This window comes from Anneissia japonica, unplaced genomic scaffold (genome assembly GCF_011630105.1).
Source record: "Anneissia japonica isolate Jap-2015-1 unplaced genomic scaffold, ASM1163010v1 scaffold287776_len302883_cov198, whole genome shotgun sequence".
Classification (NCBI taxonomy): Eukaryota; Metazoa; Echinodermata; class Crinoidea; order Comatulida; family Comatulidae; genus Anneissia; species Anneissia japonica.
The window spans coordinates 260,318-287,449 of NW_022705028.1; the positions used below are offsets into that span (position 1 = coordinate 260,318).

A 27,132-nucleotide genomic window follows, 5' to 3' on the forward strand; every position below is an offset into this window, starting at 1 on the left:
GACCTTATCACTGTTTACATTAGTACAGTCCGTCCTATTTTAGAATATGCAGTTCCTGTGTGGAATTGTGGACTTACACAACTTTGGGATTCCCGCATCGAGCGAGTCCAAAAGAGGGCATGTAGAATCATCCTGGGTATTAATTTTTTGTCGTATGACGACGCACTATCCCAATTCCAATTGGACAAATTGTCTGATAGACGACATAACCTATGCGTTTCCTTTGCAAAAACCCTTGTTCATCCGTATTCTAAACTTCATGACTTGCTCCCTCCCCCAAGGGTCAACTCCTATAATACTAGGTGCAATACTAAATTTACTATACCTCGTCGTAGAACGAAAAGATATAAAAACAGCCCTTTACCATACCTTGTTAACTTAATTAACTCCAATGATTAATAATTAATAACTATCTTCTCCCCCTGGGGGTTTGGTGCATGCTATTGCCCTTTTGCGGTTCAGTGCTTCCCCCTCCCCTTTGCCTTCCTTTTTGGTCCCTGTGCAATTTATTCTATGTATTTTTCTATATTGTAATTTTTCTCTGATGTTTGTGATTTTCTCATTTGTTATGTTTCTTGATATTTTTAATGACAATCCTTAATTACAGTTATAATAATAAGGATAATAAATAACAATGACAATAATATTGATTATAATATTCTTAATTGTAACGATAATGATTATGTTTTGACCTTGGTGCAATCTTTTTTCTCTTTTTGATGTTTTTGTTATGATGTCCTTTTTGATTTGTATTACTTTTCTTAACTATAATAATAATGGCAATAATAATAATTATAATAATAATGACAATTTTCGATCTTTGTGCAATCCTTTTTTTCTATTTTTTTGATCTACTTGTTATGATGTTTTTGATCTTTTTTATATTTGTATTCATAACTAAATAAATTAATAGTAATAATAATAACAATAATAATAATAATGACGAATTGGATAGAATATCGATCCTTATGCAATATTTTTCTCTTTTTTGATGTACTTGTTTTTTTTTTTTATCTTTGCTGTTTGATTTTTTTAATGGTTTTAATTGTTAACATAATTCGCAATTCAGCCTTATGGCTACTATGTTTTATGTCTTAATTTGAATTTTGAATTTTGAATAAATATACCATTTTGAATGAATGAAAAAGACCCAAACGAAACGTTCGACCAGCTTAGGCAGGGCCTCAAACTAGTCCCACGACTACTAATGATTACAGAGCCAAACCAAGGCAATATATACACAGCCAAGGTGTGAATGCAAATAGTGGAATACAAGCTATGCGGCTCGGTTATATATATAACTATTAAAAACAATTAAAACCAAAGAAATACGTCGGGTCTTCAGTCTTCGTTAATTAAAATGTGGCGAATTAACGATAATTGAAAAAAATTCTAATTCATTAAAATAATTTACGAGAGGACGGAATTTACGGAATTTACGCGAGCACACACGCTCGCAAATATTCGATTATATATGAATTCTAATACGCTGTCCATACTAAGTGACGTTAATTATAAAATATAATTGTAAACCCAATTAAGTGTGTGAAATTAATATGCAATGTACGTAACTGATATATTTTGCATGTGTTCATCGGGAAGATTATGACACAAAATGGACGGTGTGTACCACGTGACTTTCGCAAACCAAGGAGCGGAATGTCGCAACTCTTCATATTATATGGCTCTGACGTGACCTGAACCGCTCATGTCGCAACTCTCTCTATATAGGAACTAGTATTTAGTATGGAGGTAAACCGTGTGCAAACAAAAGTATCACATAATCAACTAGAATGTAGTCGTTGTCATAACATACTGATGATTCAATAAACTTAAATATTTCGAAATTGAGCCCAAGAATATAATAATTAAGCCTACAATCTTTGACTAAAATTGGTTTTATCAGTAGACTTTTCTCTATATATTTCTGTTACAAACAATTTATATTTTTCACGAACCTCTTAATTGATTTTTAGTTCATAACGAGTCATTTGGAAATATATTTAATCAATTGAATTTTTATTATAATGATCTTCCTATATAATTTTAGTAATTATTGTTAATTGTTTTAATCATGAATGTTTATTGTACTATTTTCAAATATTTTATGAATGTTTTTTTTTTTTTTGGTTTTTTTTTGCCTTTCTTTTTTTGTGATTTTTAAATTGTATTGTATTTACTGTTGGCGTTTACGCTGTTGGATGGAATGAAACAAACTGTAAATGAAATTAATTAATTAATTAAAATAAATATTGCCTGCATCACACTACATCATATTAGGTCTATTATATTATTATATCACGTCGTGTTATAGGCTCTATTATAATATATAATATATATATGTAATATGATAATTATATTTCTATATACAGTCTACTATATTACATTATAGGCCTATTATATTATATTATATTATATTATGATGAATTATATTATTTCATTTCTTCTAATGTGATCTATTCCAGGCTAAGTAATGAGTACACACATCGGTAATCCACAGTTTAATAATCTATGTCTCCCCATTTTTTATATTTGTAACAATGAAATACAACATTTAATGACGAAGTAAAATGAAATGGTTTTATGTAATATAGCCATATTGTATTAAATTTCCTAAATCAGTGTTCTGTATAACAGTAACTAAGTGAAAAATAAACTAAAATTAGCACTGCATTCAATACATTGTATGCAGTAGTACTAAACTTACTTCCCCTGCCGAAGTATCAAACTTTGAGTTAACCAATCACAACATGTTATTTAAAAGCTAAGAATACGTGCATGTCCCACAAAGTTTTCCTACGGTAACGCTGTTTGATGTTACACACCTTAGCAACAGCATACAAGTGAAATCATAAATAAGTATTCAGTAATTAGTTAGGTAAATTGAACATAGATAAAATGGAATTCCGATCAGTTTTATATCAAACTTAACCGCACATTTTAGTAGGATATTTACTTTGTTGCAATATCAATTGGTTATATTAATTTTTGTTTCCTCCATGGGCCTACATATAAATATCACTATCGACTAGTAAGATATGATAGTGTTATCATCTATACTTGAACTTTCTAGATATACAATACAAGTGGTTTTAGTTACAAAACCAACATTAGCTTTTACTCGATTAGTACACACTAATATAGCTTCCTTGCCCACCTTAAGTAAAGAATTGGCTTGATTTTCTATAGTGTTTATGTAGACATACGCCTACCTGACATCAATTCACCACATGTTCATAAATAGGACGACATTTATGTTGTAATTTAACCGAATTAAAACGCACTAGCACCACCTTATGTAACTATTTCGATAGACTTACCATTGAAATTCTATTTCTTATTTTGACGTCATCAAGTATAAAAAAGTAATTGTTGTGCTCTATCAATGATGACCCAATAATCTACCAGCAAAATACCGTAAAACCTCGAAATAAAGCCCTGGGTTTTTTTGTTTTTTTTTGGTTTTTTTTTTTTTGCAAAATTTGATGGGCTTTTTGTCGAGATGGGCTCCTTTTGGAGGCTACTTTTGCAAAGTAACGAGGGTGGGTGGTGGGGGGGGGGTGGCTTCCTTTTAAAATCAATGCTGTAAATTTTGGGAATTACTACTATAAAACAATGAAGGGCCAATGTAACACCAATCTGTATCATGGAGTGTATTTACCGGTATCAAATCACCTAAACTACTATATAAACCAAGCGTGTTTTTAATTAATTTTTTTGCTTTGAAATTAATGTCCAATGTATGTACTGTACTAGCTCGGAAAATAGCCCATGCTATTTTGAAAGAAGCCGATGGGGTTATTTTCGAAATGGGCTTCTTTTTTAGGCTACTTTGCAAACTAAGGAGGGGACTTTAATTCGAGATGGGTTTCTTCTAAATATTATTTAGCCCATTGGGTTTGTATTCGAGGTTGTTTTACGATAGATCAGTACGTATATCCTAAAGATAAAATAAGTTCGGAATTATTCTTTAAAAAAAAATACACAGCAAGCATGACTAAGGAAGATGTAGATGAGTTTGGACCTAATAACCTCAAAAATACTTGGTAGAGGAAACAAAATGAATGAAAAACTTGAGCGGCTGGCGATGAGATAAAAGGATGATAGGTAAGGTACGCCAGCCGTGCAAAAACCGATTGTTCGGCCCACCAGTCGTTGAATTTCGTGAATACTTATCTGGATAAACCAACTAATTACCCTGTTCCGAAACGGAATACTCCTTCAAATAAAGTAGAACATATATAATTTTTTTGTAAATTTAACTGTTTAAAATGTCATCTTATTGGTTTTGTGTCGTATAATTTATTCATTGTCCTCTTCAAGTCAGCGAGCTGTTATAAAATTATAATTTCATAATATAAAACAGCTGTTTTTTCTTACGCCATTGTTTTTAATTACTTTAGCTGTTCTTGACATTAATACCGTATACCTTTAATTGCAATGCGTGTGTTTTAATACTAATGCGTGTATAAGTAAATGTTCAAATAAATGAATGATTTGAAAGTCTTATTATATTAAATATATTTTTTAAACAGAAAAAGATGCTTGTCGCTCTGACCCTTGCATGAACGGAGGCAGTTGCAATAATTACTTCGACTACTTTACGTGTACCTGCCCTACTCACTTTCTTGGAGATATCTGCCAGGAAGGTAAGAACGTGCTAATAATAATAATTGATAATTAACTAACATTTAAAATTAATAAACATACGTTAATTGAATATTTATTAGACAACATGAAATAGATGCAGGGGCCTATATACTAACCCACTTAAACAGATCTACCACATTAAACATATGTTTGACCCATCATGGAGTTAACACTATGGACCCATCAACTTTTAATAATGTGATTTATTGTTAATTATACACACCGAAGACCCCCCAAAATAATTTTAGATTCCAGAGTGTAATGAGTTATTGGTAGGACAATAAAATCTACTAACATCCCCATTGATGCCGGTCACAAAATGTTGATCTCCTTCTGTATCGGCCTGTTTATAGCTTTGAACGTCTTCATTCCAAATTTTTTAAAGGTGGGGGGGGGGGGAGAGAAAATCTGGCTGAATTGGGAACGTTGGCCCGGAGTCGTATTCTTTGCCCAAATTGACCAAATGAACTGGAGGCCCCTGTGACACACATTTAGTAATTTCAATACAAGTTCCTGCCATTCCTTTAGGACTTACCTTTATTCGTATCAATTACACTACACAATATTTCTGTAGCTTTTTCATAATTTGAAACTACGTACGGTACATTACACGAGAGATTCTGATACAAAAGTGTATTATTACGTTTAAAACTAGGTTAAGGTAATTGTATATTGTACTTGTTGATATTGATACATGATTTCAGGTTATTCATACACTTCTGTAATCTCTCCATACATTGTACCTATCTATATTTCGTACCTTTTAATAATCAATGGGATAATAGGTTGATATTAACACGTACAAAATATTTCCTCGAATATTTCCGCGTGTAAAGGAAAGTGTAAAGAGTCTTGGGACTGCTTGTTTAATGAAGCGTAGCTGGCCTATCTAATAAAATGCTTTCTACTAAATACTCGGTATCATTGATGGTATGATCTGGCAGTTAAAGATGACGGAAAAGTTAAATCCAGTGGAGTTGCATGATGGGTCAAGTTTCATCTTAACTGCCTTATAATGTACAAAAGACATTTTAAAAAAAATACAACACCACGCATTTCCTGATAACCGAATCCCATGATGTGGATACTTGTATATAAACATTATACAGTAAGGCAGTATAGCGCATAGACACACGCTCCCACTGGGAGTTTCTTTTTTTCTCTGCCAATACCAAAGTATAATCATCAACCTCATCGTCTTATTTTTGTCTATAAAACAAGCTTACAGTATAATTAATAGCATTTAAAAGCACCCAATTAAGGTTATTCTGTTTGAGAATTTATGGTCTCTTTTTATGTTTTAACTACTCTCTTTTCTCTAAGTGATTAGAGCATGGAGGTAGGCTCAGAATTTACGATGATTTAAAGTGGAGTCCCACTAAGGAGGAATGAATATGATAATAATAAACATAACAATGGTATTAATTTTCATTGTGCTTCATGTGTATAATCTTTATTGTCAAACTCATATAAAAAAAAATACAAATCCGAAAATTGACATACTTGCGACGAAAACATAGGAAGCGCTAATACAATAAAACGATACAATTAAATTAATAAAATATATTAAATCTATAAGATACAAATATATAAATTTCGCTCTAAAATGTAAACATTAATATGAAATAGAGTACAGATAAATTTAATATAGCATAAATAAAATTACCAACTTAAAACAGTTTTACTCAAATTACATAAGTGTCTTTACAACAACACTTAAAAAATGCATTTGTAATGAGAAATGTATTTAAAAAGCATAACGTTTTGTTTTATATTATGATCGTGATTTTCTCATTTATTTTGTAAAAGCTGCGAGTATTTGCTATGCAACTGGTGACCCCCACTACGTGACATTCGATCGCCACTGGTACCAATTTCAAGGGGTCTGTAAGTACGTATTGGTGAAAGACGGATGTACTGCATCAACATCACCAACCTTTCAAGTTGACGTCATTAATTCTGATAAGACGAATGTCACTGGTTCATACACTGAAGAAGTCATCATAACATTATATCTATCGGTAAGTACACTTTAACAACTGACTAACCGGAACAGGGACGAAATATGCGATTGTCCCACAAAACCCGTGTTTTTCCACAACGTACTACGTACGTGTTTCAGCCTTTCAACAGTGCAAGCTGTGGTTACTAATCATGGCCGGCGGAGAATGGGCAGCGTGTAGTGTGGTTCGATCCCTCGACAACGAGTTTCAAAACCTGAATGGAAATCGTTGCGCCAAACCGCCTTTTCCCTTTTACGCTGTAATTGTTGAAACCTTAGGAAAGATAAGGAGCGGGGAACGAATGTCACTGGTTCATACACTGAACATGTAACCATTAACCTCATTATATTGTTTCGATCAATTTAGCACATAAAGAAATATTTAAATATGGCGTTAGATGGTGGTTTGAAAAAAAAAAGTATTGTCCCCATCGACATTAAAACCCAGGCCCTTTGATTAACATTACCATTTGATTACTATTATGCATATTATGTTTATTATTACGGTACCTTGTCTCCTGTAGCTATTCAGTTTTGAGCTAAAAATGCGTTCTTTACCTTTCCGTTTGATACGATTATATGTATATACTGTCTATACTGATAGGAATCATAATTGTATGTGCTTAACTTATTGGATGCACAGTATAGCTTAGTTTCCATACAATCGCTACACGCTATCCCCGACGGTTTTCGGTGATGCTGATTGGTTGGTCGAATCGGGGAGCCTTCCCGATTGCGTCGGGAACTGTTACGCAGTACAACGATTGCACTGAAAACACTGTAGCGACAGTGTAGCGATTTTAATGAAACCAAGATTTAAGTTGTGTTTTTAGGGAACGGGAATCACTTATTTCTGATTAGTCCTGAGTGCATTCAATGTTGATCTTTCTGTTGTTAGACATTGCTGAACCACCCTATCCACTGGGAATATAATATTGTACTCTAAGAATAAGCGTTTGTAATTTGTAATGCTAATGTACACACACGATGAGCTCATAAGCCTAAAGTAAACAGCTGGGCAAAGTGTTTTTTTGCGGCCCACGAAAATGAATTCAAAACCTATGAGTGCAGCCTGCCAACCATAATTTTTTGGCTAGAACAGGCTTTGTTTTTTTAAGGCCCGACACCGATCGTCTGTAAAAATTAATATTAAATCTGAGCATAAAGCGTTATAAAAGCAGTGCATGAAGGTTTTTGGAAGCGTACTGAAAACATAACAGTTTGGATGTGGCCCTCGGTGTTAAATAAAGAAGTCTTTTACTCATTTTTCACACGGGAAGCGCCACCGGTTATACTGACCAGGTTTGGTTGAAATCTGCACAACCGTTTGGCACTAGTAGCGTTTTGAAATGTCGACAGAAAAAAAAATCAAGATTACCCCTTAATGACTTTTGACGCAAAATCCCTGAACACCCTATAGAATCTGCCTTATACCAATGACTTATACAAAGGACAAGACTGTGCTATGTTATTTGTGAGAGAATTAGTCTTTTTTTCCCTTTTTTTTACCCTAATGACCCATATATACATTTGATCCCAATTTAATAAATCGGTCCAGCAGTTTGCCACTAGTAGCATTTTAAAATGTTGCCAGAAAGAAAGAAAGAAGACAGAAACAGAACCCATTCATTTGTACTGACTGGCACAGAGACCAGCCAATTCAGGGTTATGAGTGAAATACAGGACATTTTTAAAATTAGTGCAAAACACGATTAAAATGTTTTAAAAACAAAATATACAAACATTTCTTAAATATGATTTACTTAAACACAATAGACAGTCGTAAGGAGAGGATTTGGTAGGCAAATTTAGCTACCCTATAACAGTGGTTGCCATCGCTCATTAAAAAATTGAATTTGTCATTAAAGGTTAAATCTGCAAAGGATGGGTTGAAAAATATAATCGTACAGGTGGGATCTGTATCTTATTTATTTTCTATATTGTTCAAGTTGCACAGACTGCATTTTCTATCATCAACCGGTATATTGTTATGCAACCTGACCGAAAGAGGGCTAACGCTCGCCAATTACATTTCTTCTTGAAAAGTGGTTACATAACAGCTGTGCCATAAATGTATTTAAATGAATGATAAGTGCGCAGCTTATTGCGCGAATTTGGTTTCTTTCTGCGATCACTTAAAATGGCTTCTTTCCAACGGTTTTCTACGAAACAATTTAGCTGCGCTATGAGGATGACTTACCAAATTACGAATATTTGCTTGTTTTGCGTCTCATTTAGAATTTGTTTACAGTCCATTTTGGAGAACAGCAATTTAAATTTATGACACCAGTTTTTTACATTGTTATATTCTAAATGTTGGGACCAACGAAAGGCTTTACTTGAATACCGGTCTTCATTTAGTTTTGAAAGACGGCTCCACAATCTAGCTATAGACTGCATCTGACGCACTATTGGGGATACCATCCCATGTCACCAAACATAGCGTCATTTGTAGTATATTTCCCAAAATAAGAGTTGTAGGGCCTACATACCGCTATCTATGCCCCACATATAAGCCTATTTTATGATCTGCTATACGACAAGTTTAACTAATAGGAAGTTATAAGTTATAGCTGCGTGTCAGGTTCCCGAATAACTGCATGTATATAATATATACCGGTACATATATAAAACTACTCATTTTCTGATATTTATGTACTGTAAAACATTATTCAGCATTGGGAGAAATTTCCAGTGATACCAAACATGACAACTAGTAGTGAGTTTGTTTTACCTTTAAAATTTTTGTGGTCATGTGACTTTATTTATTGGCATATATCTCCATAAATATGCATTATTTGGTAAAGGTATAATGGAATTAATTCATCAGTGTATACATTACCTTTGCGTTTGTGTTGTTGGATGTTTGATGTTTTACGTCAGTCATCTTGAAATCCAATATGGCCTCAAAGATGGAATCGAAAAAAAAATCCCCCCCCCCCTCAAAAATGGATTCTACATAGGTATACTGCGGTATCCAAAAATACCAAAATCTAGCTTTGAACATAAAAATCTCACGGACTCCATATTTTTTATATATGGAACTCCACTAATAGGTCTATGGGAATGTATTTCCGCCCGGTTGCCTGAACCTGTACAGACTAATTCACTTTCCTATGGCAGGCATTAACTTCATGGGTGGAAAATAATGAAGTAGATCTTTTGATTTGATGTTCAAAGCATTACTCCGCGCTATGATCTCTTGCAATGATTATTGGTTGTTTATTTTTCAGACGTTGGATTTAATGATTGCACTAAAAGCTGATCGGGTTGTATTCGTAGAGGGGCGGCGAGTGACTCTCCCAGCAGAACCAATTAACGGACTTAAAATTGAAACTGTTGGATTATTCGTGGTACGTGCGTCGACAAACAATTTTCATGAACGTGTAAAATTGAAGTGTTTTTCAGTGTATGGAAATAATAATTTTACATCATTTAGGCCTACTCGATGAAAGATAACACTCAGAGTTTTTTTTTCATTTTTAGGACAATAACTACAGTATTCTACTATATAATATTACTATTTCTAGTTTATCATTTATCGTTATTATTAATTAATGGCATGTTTCAATTATATATTATTTTTTACTTCAATTGTGTATTCAAAATCTTTTATGTATGCAAATATAGGCCTATACTTATTAGGAATAGGCATACAGTTGTTTTTCTGAGTATTCAATTTAACCTTACCTTGTTGTTGTTTAACAGCAAGTTACAGCAGATGTATTGGACCAAGGTGTTAATACCCGTTTTCACGTACGATGGGATGGCGAACAAACGATAGAGGTCCGTTTACCATATTCTCTCTACAGCAATTCAACATGCGGTCTTTGTGGAAACTTCGACGATGTTCCAGAAAACGATCTTCGATTACAAAATGGTTCTGTTGTAAGTTTGTATAGCAAGCGTTTGTAAATGAATAGTTAGAATCGCCGACGAGGGGTCGATCCAACGTCCGAGTTGCTTTTTCTAAATGATTTGCTTCTATTAATGGGATGGTTAAGGGGATGGGGGTCCGACAGGCGCCACCACTTTACATTTCCTATTAATTTGTCTCTTCGATACTAAATCGTGATATGCTTTTTAGTCTTGTCTTGGATGCTGTTCAGCGCCAATAATAGTTTGAGCCAAGATCATAATATATGAGCCTGCTAGACATCAGATACTTGTTAGATTTCTGAAATACCAAATAATTCTAGCTAAGAGCGCTTCATTTTCATTTCATTTATTTATTCGACTTCAAACGGTCCAGGGATTGTGTCAGCAGCGATAATAATAACACAAATGTCAGCCCCTGTAACGTACAACAGATTACATAGCTGATGCCATCGCCATCACGTGATCTTAGTTAAGAGCCTGATCTGAGCACACGTGGTAGCGGTGCCATCAGCCACGTACATGCTGCACCATGCTGCTGCAGCAGATGTTCAACCACTGGTTGCAAGCTACTGACCGTATCACAACGGAATGGAAACGCTGCCAATGCATGACAGATATCATGGAACCCAGAAAACCTCATTGGCTCACGAAACATTGTACCCAGTAAGAAACATGACACATTTCCTTCGTTCTATCACTGGAAACCTGTTGAGTTAATGGCCTATATCACAGGCCCGTATCCAGGGGTGGGGGGGGTGCGTTGGGTGCACGCACCCCCTCCCCCCAAATCGAAAAACTTCCACTAATTATTAAAAAAAATGTGACCTTGTTCCCAGAATCATTATAAAATGAATCACATAACAGTACAGTATTAAGATTGTATGAATGTACAAATGAGTTACAATAAGAATATTAGAGCGCTGACTCCACACGCGCAATCTTTTGTACAGCCAGCAACATAACACAACAAACATACACACGTTATATGCACGTTATCGTCTAGGTGTATCTTCCCCTAACTACCAGCCGGTATGTCAGTGTATAGCAATGAAGTCAAAATTCTATAATGACACCCGGTTTAGACAAGTATTATCGTTCCTGTCGTAATGGTTTTTCTACTACTACTAAAAAATAAAAAACTCACTTGTGGCATTTTAACTTAGCATTAACTTATTCTTATTTTGTTCTTAATTTTCCGCAATTTCGACAGCCTCATTCTTCTTATAAAATGTGCTCTTATAAAAAAATGTAAGTGATGTTGCTATTAAAACGTACAACGTTACTCGTATCATGATGATCCTTTAATACAGTATACCCCGTCATGGGTTCAATGGATAGATAGCGTATACATACAGTATAATTATGCTTATACCTCTGTATATGTTTTCTGTCGATGCCAAGAATAAAAATGTTGATTAATTTGTTTCAAATGCTTCTAGTTGTTTGAATCAGCTCATTTACAGTCGCTTTATATCAAACTTTGCTATTATTCATTTAAAAGCAGAATTGATTTTGAATTTTTATTCGTAATGGTTACGAATTTATACAGTAGTATTTTTCATTTGGGAAACAATTTGCTTGTTTCTCCATGTCCTCCACTGGTAATTTTTGATAGGCCCTTTCGCTGTGTTCACGGACATATAGAGATTAACATGATAAAATGCCTTCAAATTAGTCTAGTAAGACGTAAGAAAGCAAATTTTTCGGGGGCCTTCGGCCCCTGGACCCCGACCGGGGGCCCTGGGCGGCCGTCTGGCCCCCAGCCTGGTTGCTCGCTGCGCTCGCAAAACGCACCCCCCATTCAAAAAGCTGGATACAGGCCTGATATCGTCCATGTTCTGGAGATAAATTGTCATTTTCTACATACTGATGTAGCCCTAGCCTATCATTGTGTCATAGGCTACATAATATGCGAAATCTTGGGAAACATCCTTTCGATCAGAGTTGAGAGATACTACATATCATCGGTATGTTTCAGTAGGTCTGGATAATTTCGTTATATTTTGTTTGTAGGTAGGAAATGAAAATGCGCACATATTTGGAGATATGTGGGCTACTAATGAAGGATGCGAACCGGCACAACCAATCGTCGATACATGTGACGAAAGTTCAATTGGTTACCAAAAAGTCAACCAAACCTGTTGGATGATCAAGGATCCGAACGGTATGACAATGATGTGGACCTAATATTATGCCTGTAGGGCCTAATGTTATCACTTTTATGTCTTTAATAAGAGCTGAGCATGTGATTGAGTGGTAAAGTTCAAGCTAATACGCTGAATATTCCTGTAAAAACTCTTTTTTTAATTGTGGTCACTTAGCTCCTTCTATAACCCTCACATGAGAGATTTGCGGGGTAAGGGAAAATGTATCCGTTACGTGTCGGTACTTGCGCTGCACTATTGATGCCACGGGGCCCAGCACTCCAGGTCCCAGTAAAAATTCAATTTTTTTTTTCAACAAATAAAACAATATAATTTAATTGTTTTATTTTATTTTCATCTACTGTAAAATGAACACAGCACGAAACTACTGAGATACAATGTTCTCTTCAAATTTGAAAGCCAAATAAACAGTTGAAATAAACATAATATAATAAAGGAACATTTAAATATAGCACCAAGCCATACATATACACGTACACGAACTAATTTTTGTTGGATAAGTTTTCAAATTTACTTTGTATGATCTTTGCAGAGGATGATCCAACTTACATAGCTAATTAGTATTAGAGTCCGGCAAACACCATACAGTGAATGTAATGTGTATTTTGTATAAAAGTGGGACGACCCCACGAAAGAGAAAAAAAAATGAATGAATAATTAACAAAAAATAGACATAATCGCAATACAAGTTAAAATAAACTGACATGAGCATTGTTAAATTTTTATTATCGTGGTTTGATTTTTTTTTAATTAAAAAAAATCGTTGTCTTAGTTTCAAATCTCAATCACACAATATTGCTGAGTTTCTTACTCTTAGCTAGACTGACTGAAATTTTCTCTGCTAACTATACAATAAAATCTTGAATATTATTGAAATGTTCATGTACAAAAATAAATGTTCATGTACAAAATATTACTACTTAACTTGAGCATTGTTATTACTTAGGGCAATTTCAACGATGTCACGACACACTCCCGCCAGAAAATTTCTACTTGGCGTGTATACTTGATAGTTGTTCTCCACACGTTGACTCAGATGAATCCAGCTGTCACGTGATTGAATTCTACGCACAAAGTTGTTATGATCGCGGAGCTTCGGTAGGAAACTGGAGAAACGAATCCATCTGCAGTAAGTCGGCCTACCACTGTCTTCGTAATTTTAAAAAAGAGTTTGTTTTTTTTTTGGTGAAAATAACCAATATTTATAGAATTAAAAGTTATAGCAATTATTGCCATTTCCAATTTACATTCAAGCCCTGAAGCGGTATACATCCGTCGCCCAAGGTGACTTCTGAAGACTTAGACCCATGCCGTTGAAAATTATTGTAACACCCAGTCTTGGAAAAATGCAATAGTACAAGTTTATGTTAAATAACCATCGTTATTTCTACTGGCTTTATTTAAAGGTGTCCATTGCTCAGGCGGCACTAACTACAACTGGTGTAGCAATACCTGCCAACAGACCTGTGTAGATATTTTAGTCGGACAGTCTTCAATCTGTGACGAATCTTGCTACGAGACATGTGAATGTCCAGAAGGGATGGTCCTTGATGGCTTACAGTGTGTCCAGGATCATCAGTGTGGATGTTTCGTTGACAACTTCTACTATTCAGTGAGTGATGTATAGACCTATTTTTAATGATTAACCGATATCAATCTATTTTTTTATAGCATATTGTCGACTTAAGTGAGGCAAGATTATTTCCTTTCAATTGATCTTGAACAGGCTATTCGTCTTGACAGTCCGTTTCCCCTTGATTGTTATGTTTGACTTAAAGTTGAAGTGTTGCGAAGTATTAGTCAAAGTCAAATCATTCATAGACAAGCAAATTTATAATGTTATACACCATATAAGCTGCAATTATGTTAATAAATACAATAATGCATCAATACAATGTTCTCTATGGTTCTTCTATAACGATCATGGTTAGTTGTTTCTTATAAGTTGATAAGTGTAAAGGTTTCCATAGGTCTGCCCTTCTGTAACATGCAATATAGCAATCCTACTGTAATGAACAATAGGAATTCACGTTTCTTACTGATTTCTTTTTCTTCAGGTGAACGAAACCATATACAATCCTTCGTGTTTCTCGAAAGATGTATGTCTGGGCGACAATCAGTTAAGCAAGTCTGATCTTACTTGTGACGACGCCGCGTATTGTGGCGCTAACAGTGACGGCGAATACGGATGCCACTGTAGAGCTGGTTATAGGGGTGACGGTGTAACCTGTGAAGGTAAGAAAACAGTTATAGGCCAACTTGTTGAATATAGAAATAAAACATAAAACAAACAACGACGAGACTGATTCATCGTGATTTAACAATCTTGAAAATAACAAACTGGGAGAAAACCTGATATTTAGGAAAAATGGTGAGGTTCTACCCACTGAGCAAAGGTACTGCGTTGGGAATCAATTGAAATTCTAGTAAGTAATCAGTAACTTTGAGCCACGAATACTGGAATCACTTTCTTTCCGAGAAAAAAGCACAATTCGTCGGGCAGAAAAACAAATTATATGTATTTTCTACATATTATTGGACTCTAAAATCGATTAAATAAGCATTTGAAACCCCTAAATTGTCAAAACTTTCGGGAGCTTCGCCCCCAGGCCCCAGGACAACTTTCGTAACCGTTTAATCGAAGCTCGACCACGCCCACTTTGGTTTCGTCGGGGAAATCTGACCCCTCGTCGGGGACCTCGCCCCCCCCCCCCACCACCCCCCTAGATGTGTATAAGAGACAGCCCCATTACTGGACACTATATTTTCACATATGAGGATATGAATGTGATATGTTTAATGATATATTTTTTTTGTAGACATCAATGAATGCCTAAGTGACCCGTGTGTGTACGGAACTTGTCAAAATCTTCTGAACTCCTACGCATGTAACTGTGACGAGGGCTGGGGAGGCTACAATTGTAATAACTACGTAGGTTGTGAGAGTAATCCATGTCAAAATGGGGCTATGTGTGAAGTGGTCAACGGTACTACCTACAGCTGTTTATGTGTCCCTGGCTATACCGGTAATGAATGTGAAATAGGTAAGAAATGCACAATTAAAAACCCCATCATTAATGAGATTACGCTTAAATCGATGAAGCCCTAATTTTATATTATAATAAATACGAAATGTTGAATATAAAAATGATGCATTCAAGAAAAGCTAAATGAGTTAAGGCATTCAAGGTTCTAGAACGAAATTGTGGTATAACTATTTACTTTTACACAATCTAATGTTAAGTTAATTAATTCCTCACAGATATTGACGAATGCGCAAATTCCCCGTGTCAAAATGGGGCCACGTGTGTTGACATGGTGAATGATTTCGAATGCACGTGCGTACAAGGGACATCAGGAACCACATGTGACATAGGTGATGGTCCACTTTTATTTTTTAACTAAATTTTGAGGTTAAGTGATAACCAGTCCTCTAGTTTCAACTCCATATATTGGGTTTGCACTCACTTAAATAAGTTCTTGCATATATAGGCCCAGTGAGAATTTGTAAGTAATAGGCCTAGGCCTATATTTACCTTGCCTTGAATACTGTCGTCATAAATGCTTGTTTATTTTGATAGGTCTGTTTATTCTAATACCATATGCACATGGCCTTTAAATTTAAGTGCAGAAAGTAAAATAAAACGTATAAACTTACGTACGTTTTTTTTACAATTATAGTGGACGATATTTGCTTCAGCAACCCATGTCAGAATGATGGACAATGCGTTTCTGGAGAAAATGGCTATAATTGTACATGTGCGTATGGTTTTATGGGTACGAATTGTGACGAAGGTGAGTGCACGATTATTCAAACTAATATTTCATGATAGAGAAGTTTTTATGTTGCATAAGATGAGAAAGACCTACTAATAGACCAATCGTAGGAAATACACAAATCGAACCATTTAATAGCGCTTAATGCAATATAAAATCTGGGTGTTGAGTGTAACGTGTGTGACCCATGCTGTATGTAACTACACAATCCGTATAACTAAACTACACATTAGCCTGGTTCTCACGAGAGCCCTAGTGTCCGGATCGGGAGCTAACCGTTAGCGCTAACCGTTAGCACCTGTGTGAGAACGCCCGATCGGTTAGCGCTAACCGTTAGCGGTATCTGGATACCGCTAACGGTTAGCAAGCGCTATCGGTTAGCAAACGCTATCGGTTAGCAAGTGAGTGCGTTTCTATCATTAACCAATCACACGTACGCGTTTACAATTTCCAGTTTCTTATTGGCCAGTGATTCGATCATCATTATTCTTGGTATCCGTATCGGGATTTTCTCGTATGGACGCATGGCAGCTAACGTTTAGCAGGATCCGGATCCTGCTAACCGTTAGCTGCCGTGTGAGAACATAGCCATTATTTCACTCATGGGGTGATGTACATATGTTCGAACTATCATTGATTGTAAAAAAAAAAAAAATATTTTACTTGTTAATACTTTTAGAGATAAACCCATGCCTGAGTTCGCCATGTTTAAATAATGGAACGTGCAATAACATGATTGATTACTACGCATGTTCGTGCGCAAAAGGGTTCATGGGAAGACATTGTCAGACAGGTAAGAATGTTGATATTGTATTGTCACAATGTAAAATGTTGTTTGTTTGGCTTTCATTTGTTTAATGAAGAAACGAAACTGGCACTGTTGTCTGATGAATAACTAAACAGAGCCCAGAGTGAAACAAACACATTTAAAACTTGTAACGACCACGTAGGTTTTTGTGGAATGCAATAACTATAGAAAAAAGAATATCATAGTTAATGTATAGGCCTAATACATTAAAAATTGATTTCACTTAAGAAGGTATATACATACGTAGACCTATATTCAAATTAGGTTTGGCGTAGCACCGTAAACACATGTATGTATGCGAAGAAAACTTGCAATATTTGAGTCCACATTGATAGATAGTTATAGATAATTACTTGTTGATACCCCAGAATACGGTGTCTGTTTTGCAACCGGTGATCCCCATTACAAGACATTCGATGACCTTTGGCACGATTTTCAAGGGAGCTGTAAATACGTTTTAGCCAAAGATTGTTTCAGCGTTACACCAAAGTTTATCGTGGAAGCTGAAAATGAGAAGCGCAGTGCTAGTGATTTGGTAACCTACACCAAGGAAGTGACGATTACAATTAATGACACGGTATGGTATACCTTATAAAATTCTACAAATCTAGAATGTATGTGTAATTTATTTTTCTCAAAAATGTGTGTACGATTAACTTATTGTCAAATGACGATAACGATGACGATGACAACGACAAAAAAGCAATTGTTTAGAAAAGACGGATATATAGGCCTAGATCAGTTAATGAATAAATACTCGATGAACGAATGAATCGACTCGAGGCTGACACTTACGTCGAGGGTAGGGGTATTAAGATAAATACTGATCAGGTACCAAATAAACATGTAAATCACAAGCAAAATAGTATCAATAATTAATAACAAGTCGAAAATATTGTTTGCGTCATAAAAATCTACTAATATGATAAAATAATTTAGAAAAATATGTAAAGTAGCACTAGCTTTGTGCAAAATGTTTCAGATAATTCGGCTTGGTCAAGGCAGGACCGTAAGTGTCAATGACGTTACTATAGATCCGCCTGGAGAACGGAGAGGAATTCGAGTGTTTTTTAGCGGAATATACGTTGTAAGTACTTTTTTTATTACGCAATAGGCCTACTTGGGAATTGCCTTTTTTTATTGATTATATTATTACAGTTATGGTTGTTTTTATTTGTTTACTGACTTTAAATTTTTTTTTATATTAAAGAATAATAAACATATCAATCGGTAAAAATTATTTATATTCAATATTTTTGAATTATAATAGAACTATATAAAATAAATATTAAATAAATATACCAGTAAACCCGACGCAGTGGAGAAAAACAATAAAACTTAAAAACTGTCATCAAAAAATGTGCTTATTGAAATCCTTTCTCAACAAAGTAAAACAAGAAAAAGTCAAATTTAATATTGTTAAATATAAAAAGTATTTATAATGACTTACAAGTGCTATAATACGAACAAAAACCCTGATTCGTTGAAGAAGAATTAAAAGAAATATATGGGTTTGTTTGGCAAGAATTACGTTAAATTTGTCTGTACAGTTGTACAAATAGGCCAATGTGTAAATCTTTACATAATTTTTTTAATAACATACAAAAATATTATTATGTATGTGGAGGCCATCTAGCAATTTAAAGGTATATTTTTGAAAGGTGGTGCGTAGGCCTATTTATTTACTAAAACATAATCAAAAGTAGAAATGGAATTGAACCTAGTACTCAGTGACACTGTGGGTACAGTCATTTATTTAGCAATGCTAACATCTCCATTCTTTTACAGCAAGTGCAGTCTGACATTGGAATTTATGTTCGGTGGGATGGAGATAGTCGAGTCGATGTTCGTGTCGAGGCTGTGTTTAAGAACAAGACTTGTGGTTTGTGTGGAAATTACAACGGTGATGGAGCAAAGGAGGACGAGTTTCTTACCCCAGATGGAACATATGTAATATTATCATTTCTATTTGATAAATTACTTGTTAGAATTTAGCAGAATAAATAACCAAAAAAAAAACAAAAAAAAAACGGGATTTAAGAATAGGCCTAACATAGGCCTAGCTAAAATACAACATACAAAATACTCATAGTACGCCCTCATGGCCCCATAAGATAGAATAAAATTAGTTTTTCGTTGACAGCAGTTTCTATTATTCACTTATTCCAAATATGGTTCAGTTTGTATTACAATGTATATATGTTGTGGTTAATGTGAAACCACTTTTTTTCCCTCAAAAATCATCTCTATTCCTCAAGCCACATACTAAAAAAAATACGTTAGCATAAAGTAATGAATGTCCTAAATTATAAGCTTCACCAGCTTCATTGGACGACTCGTCCAGTGGCTTACAGAGTAGAAGTTGTTACAAACTGGCAAGGAAACTTGTGGACGACTCGTCCACTGCAACAGAGTCCACTGAGTAGAAGTTGTCAAAACTGGCAAGGAAACTTGTGGACGACTCGTCCTCCTTAAGCATAATTTAAGTTGGTGTGATTTAACTACTGTCTGCTAATTACCATTAACATTAGGCTATTTTATTCTAGTATATGCTCACCGATGTCATTTTTTCTGTTATCGAAGGTATCCAATGAAGCTGCCTTTGGTAATAGTTGGGTTTCAGATCCTAGTGACACTACCTGCATACCACAGAGTCAGGAGGTCGACCCATGTTCAAGTTCTTCCACTACAGTAGAAGTTGTTACAACTGGCAAGGAAACTTGTGGTATTCTTTCAGATCCAAACGGTAAAGTGCATATTCTGGTTCTATTCGTAATATGAATGAGTTCCAATCCTAATAACATTATTAATGATTTATGTAGGTACTGTACGTATTTGTAAATTTAAAGCAGTATATATTTTGTGGCATAATATATACACATTGTATACTTTTGTAGACCAGAAGCAAGTTATTGATTTCTATTCTTGTTACAAACTCAATATTCTAGGTCCATTTGCAGCATGCCATGCCAAAGTAGACCCTGATCCATTCTACCGTGCATGCGTGTATGATTTCTGCGCCGAGCCCAACATCGATCCAACGTTTTGTGATATGGCAGCCACCTACACCCAGTCATGCAAGAATCTCTATGCAGAAGTAGAGCAATGGAGAAATGCAACGTTTTGTCGTATGTATTCACAATTTTTATCAGTGGGTACATTCCCGGCCTGACATAAATCCTATTGATGACGTCATTAGTATACTTTTCAAGTGTACTAATTTGTTGAACGGTTTGAAGCGTCACCAAGGAACAACGGCCAAAGATATAATGATATTACAGAATAATAATATACTCATAACATGGATTCTTCCACCCAAAGTTAAACACGAGACAGCAATCCTAATTGTATTTTTTCTGCATCTCCTTAAAAAATTTTTAAACTAGTTTTAGGTGGAACCATTCTGAAAACTTTTCTCTTTGAAGACGTTTGGAGTGGGATCCCCGCCACATAGTTTACCCGTAACTGAAGCTCTTTAATTGGATTATGTTTTACAGCGTTGACATGTCCAAAGAACAGTAGCTACTCCGCCTGTGCGGATGCATGCCCAGCAACTTGCGTCAATTACCATGACGTAAATCGCACATGTGAGGAGGTTTGTGTTGAAGGATGCGAGTGCAAAAGCGGATTTGTTTTGGATGGTAACGTGTGCGTAGATTCTTCAACGTGCGGGTGTCAAATTGGCGGTTTCTATTACGCCGTGAGTTTATATTATTAGAATTATTCAATATTAAATAATTATAATCAACAAGTTAAAGGTTGTGAAAATGAATAAATAACATTCCAAAATATTACAGTCAAATATATTAATTCGTTCATAGTTTATTTTCTACTACAAAGTCACTATACACTGGATTGTTGTAGCACATCATATATATGACTAAGATACAAAATACATACCATGTGATACAATTTAATCAAACTCTCCAAATTTCTAGATTTTCCTATGTTATTTGAAATAGCTGAAACTTGTGTAAATTAATAAGATTTGTTTACTATGATGATTGTTATTTATGACAGATTGGAAGTTTTGTCTATACCGAAGGATGTAATGAACTGTGCGAATGTATGGAAGGTGGGTATACATATTGTGAAGACGTCACATGTGACGAGAACGCAGATTGTGGGATTCAGAACAACGCGTATGAGTGCATCTGTCGTAATGGATATCACACACTTATGCGGGGACTTAACTGCACAGGTGAATATGCAAATAATAGATGGCTACAAAACTAATGATGTAAATACCAAGGCCTATTTGTATTTCTACTTCTGACACTATACTGTAGATTTGGATGTTGCGCAAAAGCAACAGATGAGTATTAGGCTAATGGTTGAAAATAAGCGTACAATAAGTGAATTATAGTATTATAATTCTGACATAAATATCAAAATTCAAAGTAAGTATGTAAATGTCAGAAGAATCATAACAAACATATTATATTAACAAATACTTTTAAAATTTCTTTTAAGTAAAATAGTAGAACTACCTGTTTATAATTTGCTGTTTTTAGCAAATTATAATGAAGATCAATGTTAAACTGTTTTTTACGTAGAAATGTATTTAATCATTTTACAAAAATCTATCAACAGATATTAATGAATGCTTAAGCAGCCCATGCGCGAACGGAACATGTCTCAATCAAGAGAACAAATATACTTGTAGATGTGAAGATGGCTGGATAGGTGTCAACTGCCAAAATAGAGACGAATGCTTTAGCAATCCTTGTCAAAATGGAGCAAATTGCAAGGATGGAGATAACAAATTCGTTTGTAGTTGTCTTCCGGGATATGAAGGTGTCGTATGTGAAACTAGTAAGAAACCTGATTTTACTGAACCTGAAGTTATTTAAGACACCAGTTTGTGTTTGAAATATAACATTAATGTTACACGTGTGTAACATCTTTTTGTTGACAATAACATAAGTTTACATTAGATTGATTAGAAGGACAAACCCTGATTATTCACCAAAAGTTATTCATGTCGCAAACAATATACTTCAAAACCGTCAAATTAAACCATTGCTTTCTTAAGTAAATCATTTATCGACATGATAAAAGAAGTTTTTTGGTTGGTTTTTCAGATATAAACGAATGCTCGTCTTCACCTTGTGGAAGGGGTAACTGCACGGACCAGGTTAATGGCTATAAATGCACATGTGAATATGGTCATGAGGGTACAAATTGCGAAATAGGTATGTTATATAACGCGCACATACATATACATATATATTTATAAATATATATATACATATATATATTCTTAGACATAATGTATGTATAATATGTAATATATAATATATATAATAAATATATATTATATATATATATGTATATATATATATATTAGCTGTTGCTCATCATTTTTGTATCTCTACTGAGATCCAGCCATTGTTTCCCACAGCATTGTTGTTTTCCAGTATTTTGCCTTTTAATCTATATATATATATATATATATATATATATATATAAGATGTTATAGTCGTATCGACTCTTTTTCAGTTGTATGAAAATAAGTATTTTGTATTTACCGCTTACAATTTTTTTTTATCCAAGTTTCATGTTATTTTTTTCTTTCTTTCTTAAGACATTGATTTTTGTAAATCATCTCCATGTTTAAATGGTGGCACATGTTTTGACTTTGAAGAGTACTACCTGTGTCAGTGCCAGCCAGGTTTCGTCGGCACCCAATGTCAAACAGGTAACTATAATCAAAGATGGTAAATAGCAGAAGATAGAGCAGCTACGCGATAGATTGGAACGTCCGGTCAAAATGCTTTGTGAAGAACGGAGAGCAATTTTACAATATATCAATATATATCGCCGCTCAGATTCGTTCGTTTCCTGTAGTTTGTCTACTTAGTCAGGTGGTCACATTTTACCCCCCTCGTGGGATGACGGATGTTCCATTAACAGATACGTGGAAGAACTCATTCTTCTGCTATTTAAGTTCTTTTACTATGATGAATCATTCTGCTAAGCCCCTCCATTTGGATATCGATGGTAAGGTCCTACAACAAATAAGCGTATGTAAACATGTGTGTTCGTTGGACAAACCATGTGTTGTAGGACAAGCACGCATTCCTAGCCCTGTTCTGACTGGTCTGGTTCACTTTTATTGGTACTCCGTCAAGCTTGGTTTCTATACAATCGCTACTCAGTCGTTACGGCATTTTTACTGCAATTCTTGCACTGCGTAGCTGTCCCTGACGCTATCGGGAACACTCCCTCATTCAACTGATCAATCAGCATCGCCAATTAAGTCGGCGATAGCGTGTAGTGATTTTTATGGAAACCAAGCTTTAAGGTCCATATTCGGTTTGGCGCTGCAATTTCGGTTCAGGTTTTTAACTTATTGGTCGAGAGTTTGAACTACATGCTGACATTTTTTTTGCCGGACATGCTTAGATATTAGTTGCAAGTATTTCATGGCTTATTAATATTATGAAAATTATTATGATCGCGTCTCATCATTAATGATGGTAACACCCGTCCTAACCTACTATTTCTAAAAAAAAAAAATCATTAGTAGGCCTTCTAATGTAATTATCGCAATTTGTATTATAATGAATATAACCTTAAAATATGATTTTAGTCGATATTTGGCATTATATTGTTTACCGGTGTACTATGCCCAATTCACTATCAGAAAGCACCAAATTGAGGCATGTCATTGTCGTGACGAAATGGTTAAGTTGTCGCACAGGCCTGTATTGAGTAAATGAGCTGTAAAATATCGGAACCTCAAAATATTGCCTAAAAATCCAAATTTGTTTTTCACTATAGATCAACAGTTTAATGCCTTATTAATCATGTACCAAAGTATTAGTTCTGGAAGTAGTCAAGAAATTGTTTATTTAATGTTATTTTGATATTTCATTCTATTAAACAGTGTATGCACAAACAACTAAAAATCGTGTTTATCTTGATTCTAAGAGTACTGTACTTTCACTTTCCAATAACTTAGGCTTGAAATGTCCAATTTCAACGAATGACTCCTCATTTTAATGATCACATACTCAGGTATCTGAAAATACCAATAACTTGAATTTCCATTTTTGCTACAAATTAGCCATTTTGCCACAGCATGCCTCAATTAGTTGATGACTTTCGTTACTCTTGTTTTTGATATGAATTTACAGATACTTCGCCGTGTGCAAGTAACCCATGTATGAACGGCGGAATCTGCAATACCGTGGCACAGAATATATACTTTTGTGAATGTCCTGATGGGTTTTACGGTGACAGATGTGAACAAGGTAAAGAGTAACCATTGTGTGACGACGCTACGCGTGCTATCCTCTACTTATACTAGGCATACTACTGCTGCTGCTGCTACTACAGCTGCTGCTGCGACCACCACCACCACCACATTTTATTATGGCTATAGCACCTCTGATGGTCGGAAATGGCACTTTCGGTCTTAAATGTGATATGAATGTAATTTAATGGTTTTCTACAAATTTAGGGGCTCGGGTCGAATGAGCCCCTTGAACCCGAGCTTGCTACTGCTACTAATACTGCTGCTGACGATGTATTCGTTATCTTTCTATTTTCATTAAAGATTTTAACGAATGCTACAGCGACCCTTGTCAGAATGGAGCGCGGTGTAACGACGGAACCAATAGCTACACGTGTACTTGTGAAATCGGATTCATTGGAACCACCTGTTCAGAAAGTAAGTAGTTTTTATAACATTCATGTTTAAAATATCATAACAACGAGCATCTTTTCGTTGTATTTTTTAAGAATTCAACACACAGTACACTCCCTATATTTTGTTTTCGTTTTATAATTATTTTGCACCTTGATGCTAATATACCTAATGTTTTATTTTTACTTGTTCTTGTTTATTTTAATATTGTATTATAATGTTTATTCTAAGCACCACTAGCTAGCCATTAACAAGTTTTCTTTTATTTTTATTATTTGAGGTGACGCACCAGACTTAGAACTGATTCAGGTCTGGAGTACATCGTTTACAATTGGTTGGTCAGTGGAGATTGATGTTGATTGGTTCAAAGTTCAATACCGTAACCATACTTCTGAAAGAAGTAATGGTTCTGATTGGATCGATGAGCCGTATACCAGTAGACAACAATTTCTGTATGTGCTTTTGAATTTGAGAGAAAGTACTATGTATGACGTCAGAGTGCAAATGCAGAGAACTGAGACCGAGACTATAGGGATAAGTGACGTCATGGTTGTGCAGACATGCAGCACTGGATTTGGATCCCTGAATTGTAGCATGGGTAAGTACTTTCTATATCTGAGGCCGTGCGTCCTTTGGGTGACAATTGCGTTTCCCAAGTTTGCGACTTCTGGGAATGAGATTTGTCTGATAATTTTGTAGGTTATTGTAATTCCTACTATGCTGAATGAATGATGTATTCTGTGACAACAGGCGGCTTCTTTTTGAAATGGGCGTCTTCTCGTGATTAAGCTCGTTTGGCTTATAATATTCAAGGTTTTACTTTATGTCTCCGATGTTTTGGAGCAGTTGACACCGTGGTTTGGGCTCTCACTCTTGTGCAAGAGGGGGGGTTCGAAGCTTAGCTGTAAATTTAGACACTTACGCTGTCCCAAACACCCACAGAATAATTGTGTACACTAAAACGTTATGGCATTGAAAGTATTAGTCTGTGGACATTAAATATGAGAAGAGGAATACTTCCCCTAATCCAATAATCAAAAGTAATAACAAAAACATTGTCAGGCCCATCTCTTGCAAAAAGGTATAGTATACATTTCTATATTATGATAATCTATAATAATACTAGCGTAAGGGTGGGGAATTTGGACAGAATCCAATTGGAGAACACCAACAATAAATCGATTCTACAGACCTGTCGCTGGTAGAGAAATTTAAATAGCGCCATCTATTGCCTTCCTTGGCCTTCCCGCAATGTTATGATACAGCTATTCCAGTGATTAACACATTTTCCCCGTGAATTTGGAGGAAATGTACACGGGTATGTTTATTTGTTACCGCATATTTGGTCTGATGTAGAAACTGAATTTCTAAAGAACAGTATTTTTTAGGGAAATACTATGATTATGGTAAATTATTGTTGTATATTTTACATAACCATTGTATGAAAGACTGTACAATGGCTGGTTTGATGAGCTGACATGCTTGTATGGCGGCTACGCTGTGTTTTGTAGTGGCTGTTGACAAATTGGTAGTGTGGGTAATTGTGGACTGGCTAGAGGGCGGTGTTGTTAATAGGCAGCCTGTATACGATTAATTGCATTGTTTTTAATTTGTTCATTTTCATCATAATAATTAAGTAAGTCAATATTATTAGGCCTACATGCGTAGATAAATGTTAATTTGCAATAGTTTATTTGCACATTATTAGTACAGAACATGTGGGGTCATCATGACTAAAATAAATTTTGTTGATACTAACTACTAGCACTTTCTATTTTTTATATATCTATAGTGCTTTAAAAATTGTTTTATTCCATTCAAATGTTTAATTTCAATTTGTTCATTATGACCTAACATAATATCTTTCTTTCTGTTTAGATGAAAGAAATGGAATCTATGACCTAGTTATATCTTTATCGACGCCAACATCATTATCTGTGAGGTGGTCAACTGAAGTCAGTTCTACATTTACGCAGATTCTGTATCGGGAATACGGGAAGGAAACCTGGAATGTTGGAAGGGAGTTAGATGACAGTGGTCAACAATTCAGCGTTATTTCATCTCTTTTTGGTCACCGTTACTATGAAGTCATTATTAATGTTACCGTAGGCAGTACTACGTTTCGAAGTCTTATTTCACGTTTCCATACATGTGAACCTGACCGGCAAGGACCTAACTGCGAAATACGTATGTAGCC

The 27,132-nt window shown here is 35.1% G+C and overlaps 1 protein-coding gene across 1 annotated transcript in view; it reads left to right on the forward strand.

Annotated features, from left to right (window-relative positions):
• The window catches only part of LOC117105183 (zonadhesin-like), a gene marked incomplete at its 3' end in the record, with an annotated part of 51,551 nt that overhangs the window by 9,517 nt on the left and 14,902 nt on the right, over positions 1-27,132 (forward strand). Inside the window, exons 7-33 of the mRNA XM_033246252.1 lie at positions 4,536-4,649; positions 6,460-6,675; positions 6,773-6,912; positions 9,886-10,005; positions 10,361-10,540; positions 12,545-12,695; positions 13,643-13,825; positions 14,103-14,308; positions 14,754-14,931; positions 15,516-15,740; positions 15,959-16,072; positions 16,378-16,491; positions 17,153-17,266; positions 17,650-17,858; positions 18,264-18,368; positions 19,070-19,264; positions 19,865-20,027; positions 20,230-20,409; positions 20,779-20,981; positions 21,302-21,482; positions 21,875-22,096; positions 22,366-22,476; positions 22,869-22,982; positions 24,424-24,540; positions 24,846-24,959; positions 25,216-25,533; positions 26,814-27,122. Of these exons, the coding sequence (XP_033102143.1) occupies positions 4,536-4,649; positions 6,460-6,675; positions 6,773-6,912; positions 9,886-10,005; positions 10,361-10,540; positions 12,545-12,695; positions 13,643-13,825; positions 14,103-14,308; positions 14,754-14,931; positions 15,516-15,740; positions 15,959-16,072; positions 16,378-16,491; positions 17,153-17,266; positions 17,650-17,858; positions 18,264-18,368; positions 19,070-19,264; positions 19,865-20,027; positions 20,230-20,409; positions 20,779-20,981; positions 21,302-21,482; positions 21,875-22,096; positions 22,366-22,476; positions 22,869-22,982; positions 24,424-24,540; positions 24,846-24,959; positions 25,216-25,533; positions 26,814-27,122 (4,596 nt within the window). The remainder of the gene's footprint in view (positions 1-4,535; positions 4,650-6,459; positions 6,676-6,772; positions 6,913-9,885; positions 10,006-10,360; positions 10,541-12,544; positions 12,696-13,642; positions 13,826-14,102; positions 14,309-14,753; positions 14,932-15,515; positions 15,741-15,958; positions 16,073-16,377; positions 16,492-17,152; positions 17,267-17,649; positions 17,859-18,263; positions 18,369-19,069; positions 19,265-19,864; positions 20,028-20,229; positions 20,410-20,778; positions 20,982-21,301; positions 21,483-21,874; positions 22,097-22,365; positions 22,477-22,868; positions 22,983-24,423; positions 24,541-24,845; positions 24,960-25,215; positions 25,534-26,813; positions 27,123-27,132) is intronic.